General features: G+C 58.0%; 1 protein-coding gene across 1 annotated transcript; it reads left to right on the top strand.

The window, feature by feature from the left end:
- Positions 1–126: 126 nt before the first annotated feature.
- LOC136570946 (prostasin-like) lies at positions 127–9,739 on the top strand. The gene is made up of 6 exons (XM_066571368.1): positions 127–220; positions 3,164–3,196; positions 5,149–5,311; positions 7,365–7,735; positions 8,472–8,659; positions 9,281–9,739. Exons 1-6 carry the CDS (start codon positions 127–129, stop codon positions 9,737–9,739), a joined length of 1,308 nt encoding a protein of 435 aa, XP_066427465.1.
- The last annotated feature ends 619 nt before the right edge of the window (positions 9,740–10,358 follow it).

The following is a 10,358-nucleotide window of genomic DNA, read 5'->3' on the forward strand; positions in this document are numbered from 1 at the left end:
GGCGGCCAGGTGAGGGGTGTGGCGGCGGCAGATTCCGGACAGGTACAAGGGGCGGGGCCGCCTTTAGGTGAGGGGACACGGTGGGGGGGGCCGGAAGGTGCCGGCGGCCACAGCGGCCCAGGAGCGATGAGGAGGCGGCGGCGGGAGCCGAGAGCGGGGCCCGGAGCGGGGCCGGCGCTGCTGCTGCCGCTGCTGCTGCTACCGCTGCTGCTGCCGAGCGGTGAGAGGCGATTTGGGGCAGTTTGAGGGGATTTGGGGCAGTCTGAGGGGATTTTAGGGAGATCCTGAGGGATTTTGGGGGGTTTTGAGGGGGTATTGAGTGGTTTTGAGGGGATTTGGGACGGAATCGTGAGGGGATTTTAACAGGGAGTCGTGAGGGGATTTTGGCGGGAATCGTGAGGGGATCAAGGAGAGTCTGAGGGGATTGGGGGTGTTTGGGGGGATTTGGAGGAGTCTGAGGGGATTGGGGTGGTCTGAGGAGTTTTAGGGGGTACTGAGGGGTTTTAAGGGGGTTTTGAGGGGATTTGGGACGGAATCGTGAGGGGATTTTTGCCAGAGAATCGTGAGGGGATTCTGGCGGCTATCCTGAGGCGACTAAGGAGAGTCTGAGGGGATTTGGGGTGCCTGAAAGGATTTTGGAGGTATCAGAGGGGATTTAGGAGGGTTCTGAGGGGATTTGGGGGTGTGTGAAGGGATTTTGGAGGAATCTGAGAGGATCTGGCGGAGTCCGAGGGGATTTGGGACAGTCTGAGGGAATTTAGGGAGACTTGAGAGAGAATCGTGAGGAGATTTTACCGGGGGATCGCGAGGGGGTTTGGGCGGGAATTGTGAGGAGGATAAAAAGATTCTGAGGGGATTTGCGGCCTCTGAAAAGATTCGGGGGAGTTTGAGAGGATTTAGGGGGGTTCTGTAGGGATTGGGGGGTTTTGGGACAGAAACTTGAGGGGATTTTAATGGGCGATCCTGAGGGGATTTTGGCGGGAATCGTGAGGGGAATTTAGGGTGTCTGAGGGAATTCGGGGTGGCCGAAGGATTTGGGGGTTCTGAGGAGATTTGGAGGAGTTTGAGGGGGATTTTAGAGGATGTTTGGGGGTGTCCTGTGAGGATTTGAGGGGTTTTTTTTTGAGGGAATCCTGAGGGGATTTTTCGGGGGTTTTGGAGAGAAATGTGAGGGGACTTTGGGCGGGAATCCTGAGGGAATTTGAGGGGGGATCGGGCGGGAATTCGGGGCAAAAACTCGAGGTGATTCTGAGGTGAACCGCGAGGGGATTTAAAGGGAATCCGAAGGGATTTTGGGGCAGGATCGTGAGGGGATTTTTTTGGGAGGAATCGCGTAAGAATTTTTTTGGGGGGAAAAGAACGTGAGGGGACAGCAGCGTCAGAGAATCTTGAGGAGATTTGGGCAGAATCCGGGGGGATTTGGGGTTTTTTCTGAGAGGACAAGAAAGGCGGGAAAATAATCCGAGGGGATTTTTGGGTTTTCTGCCGGGATTTTGAATTTTCTGAGGGGATTTTGGGCAGGGACAATCGAGGAGGGGGAGTCCGAGAGGAGCCTGAGGGAATTTAGGAGGGGTCTGAGGGGATTTTGGGGGGTTTTGAGGGGATTTTGGGGAATTCTGAGGATGTTTTGGGGGGGATTTGAGGGGGTTTGGGAAAATCTGAGGGGGTTTGGGGGGATTTAAGGGGGTTTTGGGGCGATTCCAGGGATTTTAGGGGGTTCTGAAGGGGTTTGACAGGTTCTGAGGGGGTTTTGGGGGGGATTTGAGGTGGTTTGGGGGCAAATTGAGGGGATTTGAGAGGTTCTGAAGAGGTTTTGGGGCGATTTGAGGGGTTTTGGGGGGTTCTGAGGGGATTTGGGGGAAATCTGAGGGGATTTCAGAAGTTTTGAGGGGGTTCTGAGGGGATTTCAGGGACTCCGAGGAGGATTTGGGCAGACTCGAGGGGTTTTGTGAGGGGGGAATTCCTAAAGGTTTTTTGGGGGGAATTTGTGAGGATTTGAGGGGTTTTTTTGGGGGAGGTTCTGAGGGGATTATCAGCGGTTCCTAGAGGATTTTGGGGCAATTTGAAAGGGTTTGTAGGGTTCTAACGCCGTTTTGAGTGTCCGAGTGGACACAAAAAAATTTTGGGGAATCGATTCGGTCTGAAGGGGCAAAATTTCGGGGACGTCCCAGAAGATTTGAGAGGGGACAAGGACGGTTCCGAGGTCACAGTTTGGAGGGGTCTGGGAGGATTTTTGGGGGGATATCGGGGGGTCAGAGAGGACACGGGGGGGGACACATAGGGGACACATGGGGGGGTCACAGGGGACACATGGGGGGGTCAGAGGGGACACGGGGGGGGTCACAGGGGACACATGGGGGTGTCACAGGGGACACATGGGGGGGGTCACAGGGGACACGGGGGGGGTCAGAGAGGAAACATGGGGGGGTCACAGGGGTCACAGGGGGGGTCACAGGGGACACAGGTGTCCCAGGCAGGTGACACGGGCAGGTGACACACACACGGAGCGGGGGGGGGGGGGTCACACCTCCCTGGCCCCACAGGACACATTCCTGGGGCCGGTTTTTCCGGCTTCGCCCCGGATGCCCGATGCCATCCCGGATGTTGGGGTGTCCCTGCTGTCCGGCCAGGTCACTCGGGGTGGGGGGGGGAGCCCCGAAAAAAAGGGGGAGGCTGAGGTCATCACCCTAATGGGGGGGAGGGGTCTCTAAATGGGGGGTTATGACGTCATCACCCTCATAGGGGGTCCCCAAATCGGGGTCTGACCCTCATGGGGGGGTCCCTAAATGGGGGGAGTTATGACATCATCACCCTCATGGGGTGGTCCCTAAATTGGGGGGGGGGGGGCGTTATGACATCATCACCCTCATAGGGGTGTCTCTAAATGTGGGGGGGTTATGACGTCATTACCCTCATAGGGGTCCCCAAATCGGGGTCTGACCCTCATGGTGGGGGGGTCCCTAAATGGGGGGGTTATGACGTCATCACCCTCATAGGGGTGTCCCTAAATGGGGGGGTTATGACGTCATCACCCTCATAGGGGGTCCCCAAATCGAGGTCTGACCCTCATGGGGGGGGCATCCCTAAATGGAGGGGGGTATGACATCATCATCCTCATGGGGTGTCCCCAAAAAGGGTCTCTGACGTCATCTCCCCCTCACAGGTCACTGGGGGGTGGCAGCAGAAGATGACACAGGTGAGGGGGGGGAGGGGGTCCCGAATTCTGGGGTCACATAAGGGGAGGGGTCCCATTTTGGGGGTCTCATTGTCTAGGGGGGGGGTGGGGGTCCCATTTTTGGGGTTCCCATTTTTGGGAGGGGTCCCATCTTGGGAGTCCCATATTTTGGGAAGGTCCCATTTTTTTGGGGGGGGTCCCATATTTTGGGAAGGTCCCATTTTTTTTGGGGGGGGGTTCCCTTTAAGGGAACGGTTCCCATTTTGGGGGTGTCATTGTCTAGGGGGGGTTCCCATTTTGGGGGTTCCCATTTTTAGGAGGGGTCCCATTTTGGGGGTCCCATATTTTGGGATGTTCCCATTTTTTGGGGGGTTCCCTTTAAGGGAATGGTTCCCATTTTGGGGGTGTCATTGTCTAGGGGGGGGGTTCCCATTTTTGGGGTTCCCATTTTTAGGAGGGGTCCCATTTTGGGGGTCCCATATTTTGGGATGGTCCCAATTTTTTTGGGGGGGTCCCATATTTTGGGAAGGTCCCATTTTTGGAAGGGGGGTTCCCTTTAAGGGAATGGTTCCCATTTTTGGGGTGTCATTGTCTAGGGGGAGGTTCCCATTTTTGGGAGGGGTCCCATTTTGGGGGTCCCATATTTTGGGAAGGTCCCATTCTTTGGGGGGTTCCCTTTAAGGGAATGGTTCCCATTTTTGGGGGCGGGGGTTCCCTTTTAGGGGAGGGGTCCCATTTTGGGGGTCCCATATTTTGGGATGGTCCCAATTTTTTTGGGGGGGGTCCCATATTTTGGGAAGGTCCCATTTTTGGAGGGGGAGGTTACCTTTAAGGGAATGGTTCCCATTTTGGGGGTGTCATTGTCTAGGGGGGGTTCCCATTTTTGGGGGTCCCATATTTTGGGAGGGGTCCCAATTTTTTGGGGGGGTCCCATGTTTTGGGATGGTCCCATTTTTTTTGGGGGGGGGTCCCATATTTTGGGATGGTCCCATTTTTTGGGGGGGTTCCCATATTTTGGGATGTTCCCATTTTTGGGGGGGGGGTTCCCTTTAAGGGATTGGTTCCCATTTTTGGGGGGGGGGGTTCCCTTTTAGGGGAGGGGTCCCATTTTTGGGGTTCCCATTTTTGGGAGGGGTCCCATTTTGGGGGTCCCATATTTTGGGATGGTCCCAATATTTTTGGGGGGGTCCCATATTTTGGGAAGGTCCCATTTTTTGGGGGGGTGGTTCCCTTTAAGGGAACGGTTCCCATTTTGGGGGTGTCATTGTCTAGGGGGGGGGTTCCCATTTTTGGGAGGGGTCCCATTTTGGGGGTTCCCATTTTTAGGAGGGGTCTCATTTTGGGGGTCCCATATTTTGGGAAGGTCCCATTTTTGGGGGGGTGGTTCCCTTTAAGGAAACGGTTCCCATTTTTAGGGGGGGGGGTCCCTTTAAGGGAACGGTTCCCATTTTGGGGGTGTCATTGTCTAGGGGGGGGTTCCCATTTTTGGGGGGTCCCATATTTTGGGATGGTCCCATTTTTTGGGGGGGGGTCCCATATTTTGGGATGGTCCCATTTTTTGGGGGTGGTTCCCTTTAAGGGAACGGTTCCCATTTTTTGGGGGGGGTTCCCTTTAAGGGAATGGTTCCCATTTTGGGGGTGTCATTGTCTAGGGGGGGTTCCCATTTTTGGGGGTCCCATATTTTGGGATGGTCCCATTTTTTTGGGGGGGGGTCCCATATTTTGGGATGGTCCCATTTTTTTGGGGGGGTCCCATATTTTGGGATGTTCCCATTTTTGGGGGGGGTTCCCTTTAAGGGATTGGTTCCCATTTTTTGGGGGGGTTCCCTTTAAGGGAACTGTTCCCATTTTTAGGGGGGGCGGTTCCCTTTAAAGGAACGGTTCCCATTTTTGGGGGGGGGGTATCCCCTGAATTGGGCCTGGGGTCCATTCCCTGACCCCCCCCCCTTTCCTTCCCCGTTTAACCCCCGCAGTGCCGTGCGGGACCCCGGTGCTGCGGCGCGTGGTCGGGGGCGCGGGGGCGCAGGAGGGGCAGTGGCCCTGGACGGTCAGCGTGGCCTTCAGGGGGCGCCACGTCTGCGGCGGGGCCCTGATCGCCCCCGCCTGGGTCCTGACGGCCGCACACTGCTTCCCGCCGTGAGTAACGGGGCCCAAAAAACCCGGGAATTCCACCCAAAACGGAGCCTGAAATACCCCGGGATTGGCTCTGAAATAGAGCCAGAAATAGCCCGGGGTTTAACCCAAAAATAGACACAAAAATCCCTGGGATTCACCCTGAAATTGAGCCTGAATTACCCCGGGATTGGCTCTGAAATAGAGCCTGAAATACCCCGAAGTATCCCCAAAAATACCCCGGGATTCGACCCAAAATAGAGCCTGAAATACCCCGGGATTCCACTCAAAACTGAGCCTGAAATAGCCTGGGATTGACTCTGAAATAGACCCAAAAATCCCTGGGATTCGACCCAAAATGGAGCCAGAAATACCCCGGGATTGACTCTGAAATAGAGCCAGAAATAGCCCGGGATTTAACCCAAAAATAGACACAAAAATCCCTGGGATTCACCCTGAAATTGAGCCTGAAACACCCTGGGATTGACTCTGAAATAGACCCAAAAATCCCTGGGATTCGACCCAAAATAGAGCCTGAAACACCCTGGGATTGACTCTGAAATAGAGCCAGAAATACCCCAAAGTATCCCCAAAAATACCCCAGGATTCGACCCAAAATTGAGCCTGAAATCCCCTGGGATTGACTCTGAAATAGAGCCAGAAATACCCCGGGATTTAACCCAAAAATCCCCTGGGATTCAACCCAAAATTGAGCCTGAAATACCCCGGGATTGACTCTGAAATAGAGCCAGAAATACCCCAAAGTATCCCCAAAAATACCCTGGGATTCAACCCAAAATACAGCCAAAAATCCCCTGGGATTTACCCTGAAATAGGCCCAAAAATCCCCTGAGATTTACCCCAGAATAGCCCCAAAAATCCCGTGGGATTTACCCCGAAATAGACCCAGAAATAGCCCAGGATTTACCCCAAACTAGACCCAAAAATCCCCTGGGATTTACCCCAAAATAGCCCCAAAAATACCCCGGGATTTACCCTGAAATACACCCAGAAATACCCCAAAGTATCCCCAAAAATACCTCGGGATTCGACCCAAAATAGACCCAAAAATACCCTGGGATTTACCCTGAAATAGGCCCAGAAATACCCCGGGATTTGCCCTGAAATAGGTCCAGAAATCCCTGGGATTTGCCCTGAAATAGGTCCAAAAATCCCTGGGATTTACCCCAAAACAGACCCAGAAATCCCTGGGATTTACCCCAAAATAGCCCCAAAAATACCCCGGGATTTACCCTGAAATAGGTCCAGAAATCCCTGGGATTTACACCAAAATAACCCCAAAAATCCCCTGCGATTTACCCCAAACTTCCCCAAAACCCCCTCAAACCTCCCCAAATTTCCCCCCCAACCCCCCAAAATCCCCATTCCTGCCCCCCAAAAACCCCAAAATCCCAATTCCTGCCCCCCAAATCCCCCAAAAACCCCAAAATCCCCAATTCCTGACCCCCGGATTCCCCGCAGGGAGAATCCCCTCCCCGAGTACCGCGTTCCCCCCAAATTCACCCCAAAACCCCAATTCCTGCCCCCAAATCCCCCCCAAACTCCCCATTCCTGCCCCCCAAACCCCCAAACTCCCCATTCCTGACCCCAAATCCCCAAAACCCCAATTCCTGCCCCCAAATCCACCCCAAACTCCCCATTCCTGCCCCCAAACCCCCAAAACCCCAATTCCTGTCCCCAAATCCCCCCCAAACTCCCCATTCCTGCCCCCCAAAACCCCAAAATCCCCATTTCTCACCCCAAAATCCCCAATTCCTGACCCCCGATTCCCCGCAGGGAGAATCCCCTCCCCGAGTACCGCATTTCCCCCAAATTCACCCCAAACCCCAAAATTCCAATTCCTGCCCCCAAATCCCCTCCCAAAACCCCAAAATCCCTGCCCCCAAATCCCCCCCAAAACCCCAATTCCTGCCCCCAAATCCCCCCCAGACTCCCAATTCCTGCCCCCCAAAACCCCCAAAATCCCCATTTCTGACCCCAAACTCCCCATTTCTGACCCCAAAATCCCCATTTCTGACCCCAAAATCCCCAATTCCTGACCCCCGATTCCCCGCAGGGAGAATCCCCTCCCCGAGTACCGCGTGACGCTGGGCGCGCTGCAGCTCCTGTCCCCCCCCGCCGACGCTCAGGTCAGGGGCGTGGCCTGGGTCGCGCGCCACCCGGCCTATCGCGACTATCGCGACAGCGACCCCCAGCGGCAGCGGCGGAAGAGGAGGAGGAGGAGGCGGCGGCGGGGCGGTGACGTCATCGGCGGCGACGACGTCACGGGCGGTGACGACATCGCGGGGGACCTGGCGCTGGCCCGGCTGGACCCCCCCGCCAGCCCCTCGCGCTTGGTACGGCCCGTGTGCCTCCCCGCGGGCGGCGTGACCTTTGACCCCGGCATGAACTGCACCGTCACCGGATGGGGACACGTCCGGACGGCCGGTGGGTGGCACTGGGGACATCACCGGGGACATCATTGGGGACATTGGGGACATGGGGACATGGGGACATCATTGGGGACATTGGGGACATGGGGACATCACTGGGGACATCACTGGGGACACGTCTGGACGGCCGGTGGGTGGCACCGGGGACACTGGGGACATCATTGGGGGGATTGGGGACATGGGGACATCACTGGGGACATCATTGGGGACACGTCCGGACGGCCGGTGGGTGGCTCCGGGGACATCACTGGGGACATCACTGGGGGGTGACCAGGGCAGGGTTGGGGACACTGAGATGACCACGGGACAGGGTTGGGGACACTGAGGTGACCAGAACAGGGTTGGTGACACTTGGGTGACCCTGCAGTGACCAGGATGAGGTTGGGGACACCACAGTGACCGCAGGACAGGCTTGGGGACACTGAGGTGACCAGGACGGGGTTGGGGACACCTCAGTGACCACAGGACAGGGTTGGGGACACTTGGGTGACCCTGCAGTGACCAGGACAGGGTTGGGGACACTGTGATGACCACGGGACAGCGTTGGGGACCCCGAGGTGACCAGGCCCGGCTCGGTGACACTGAGGTGACCTCAGGCCCGGCTCGGTGCCCCCGCGGTGACCCCAGGCCCGGCTCGGTGACACTGAGGTGACCTCAGGCCCGGCTCGGTGCCCCCGCGGTGACCCCAGGCCCGGCTCGGTGACGCCGCTGTCCCCGCGCTGTCCCCGCAGTGCCGCTGCCGCCGCCCAAGACGCTGCAGCAGCTGGAGGTGCCGCTGCTGAGCCAGCGCCACTGCCGCTGCCTCTACGCGCTGGGGACAGCGACAGCACCAGCGCCAGCGCCGGGCGACGGGCTGGGGACACCCGCGGGGGACACCATCTGCGCCGGCCTGCCGCAGGGACAGCGCGACGCCTGCCAGGTGCGACCTCTGGCACCTCCCCTGTGTGTCGGTGTCACCTCCCCCTGTGTGTCGGTGTCACCTCCCCTGTGCCCCTCCCTTGTGTCGGTGTCACCTCCCCCTGTGTGTCGGTGTCCCCTCCCCTGTGTCGGTGTCACCTCCCCCTGTGTGTCGGTGTCCCCTCCCCTGTGCCCTCCCCCTGTGTGTCGGTGTCACCTCCCCCTGTGTGTCGGTGTCACCTCCCCTGTGCCCTCCCTTGTGTCGGTGTCACCTACCCCTGTGTGTCGGCGTCACCTCCCCTGTGTCGGTGTCACCTCCCCCTGTGCCCTCCCCTGTGTCGGTGTCACCTCTCCCCGTGCCCTCCCTGTGGCACTGTCACCTCCCTCTGCCACCGTGTCCCCAGTCAATGTCCCCAGTGTCCCCCCAGTGTCCCCTCAATGTCCCCTCAGTGTCCCCAAATCCCCAGGATCACTTCAGTGTCCTCAATGTCCCCAATGTCCCTCCTCAGTGTCCCCAGTGTCCCCCCTCAGTGTCCGCAATCCCCTCAGTGTCCCCAATCCCCTCATTGTCCCCAATGTCCCCAATCCCCTCAATGTCCCCTGAGTGTCCCCACTGTCCCCTGAGTGTCCCCTCTGTCCGCAGGGTGACTCCGGGGGTCCCCTCACCTGTCGCATGGGTGGCACCTGGCACCTGGCGGGCGTGGTGAGTTGGGGCGACGCCTGCGGGGTCCCCGGGCGCCCGGGCGTCTACACGGGGGTGTCCCCTCACCTGTCCTGGATCCTGTCCCTGGTCCCCGAGCTGGCCCCGCGCCACGTCCCCAATGATGTCCCCAGTGATGTCCCCAGTGATGTCCCCAATGTCCCCAGCGATGTCCCCAATGTCCCCAATGGTGTCCCCAGTGTCCCCAATGGTGTCCCCAGTGTCCCCAAGGCCGGCGCGGAGCCGCCCGCGGGTCCCTGCGGGCTCGGGGACGTCCCCCCGGGGTGGCCGCGGCCGCTGGCGCCGGGCCCGGGCGGGGCGGGGGCGGCTCCGGGGGCGGCGCCGGGGCTGGTGCTGGCGGCGACGGGGGCGGCGCTGCTGCTGCTGCGGCTTCTGGGGTGAAAAGGGCGGGTTTGGGGTGAAAAGGGCGGGTTTTGGGGTGAAAAGGGCGGGATTTGGGGTCAGGGGCGCGAGTTTGGGGTGGAAACGGCGAAATTTGGGGTGAAAACGGCGAAATTTGGGGTGAAAATGCCGAATTTTGGGGTGTAAAGGGCGGGATTTGGGGTGAAAAGGGCGGGATTTGGGGTGGAAAGTGCGGATTTTGGGGTGAAAAGGGCGGGATTTGGGGTGAAAACGGGAAAATTTGGGGTCTGCTCCGGATTTTGGGGTCTGCTCCAGATTTTGGGGTGAAAAGGGCGGATTTTGGGGTGAAAATGGCGGGATTTGGGGTGGAAAGGGCAAAATTTGGGGTGAAAAGGGCGGATTTTGGGGTGGAAACGGCGAAATTTGGGCTCAGGGGCGCGAGTTTGGGGTGGAAACGGCGAAATTTGGGGTGAAAACGGCGGGATTTGGGTTCTGTTCCGGCTTTTGGGGTGAAAAGGGCGGATTTTGGGGTGAAAAGGGCGGGATTTGGGGTGGAAAGGGCAAAATTTGGGGTGAAAACGGCGGGATTTGGGGTCTGCTCCAGATTTTGGGGTGAAAAGGGCGGGATTTGGGGTCTGGTTTGGGGTTTGGGGTGAAA

This window comes from Molothrus aeneus, unplaced genomic scaffold (genome assembly GCF_037042795.1).
Source record: "Molothrus aeneus isolate 106 unplaced genomic scaffold, BPBGC_Maene_1.0 scaffold_434, whole genome shotgun sequence".
Lineage (NCBI taxonomy): Eukaryota > Metazoa > Chordata > Aves > Passeriformes > Icteridae > Molothrus > Molothrus aeneus.

Coding starts and splice junctions, on each gene's coding strand:
- LOC136570946 (XM_066571368.1), top strand. CDS start 127: ATGAGGAGGCGGCGGCGGGAGCCGAGAGCGGGGCCCGGAGCGGGGCCG. Junction 5,312..7,364: donor GCCGCACACTGCTTCCCGCC/GTGAGTAACGGG, acceptor GATTCCCCGCAG/GGAGAATCCCCTCCCCGAGT. Junction 8,660..9,280: donor GACAGCGCGACGCCTGCCAG/GTGCGACCTCTG, acceptor CTCTGTCCGCAG/GGTGACTCCGGGGGTCCCCT.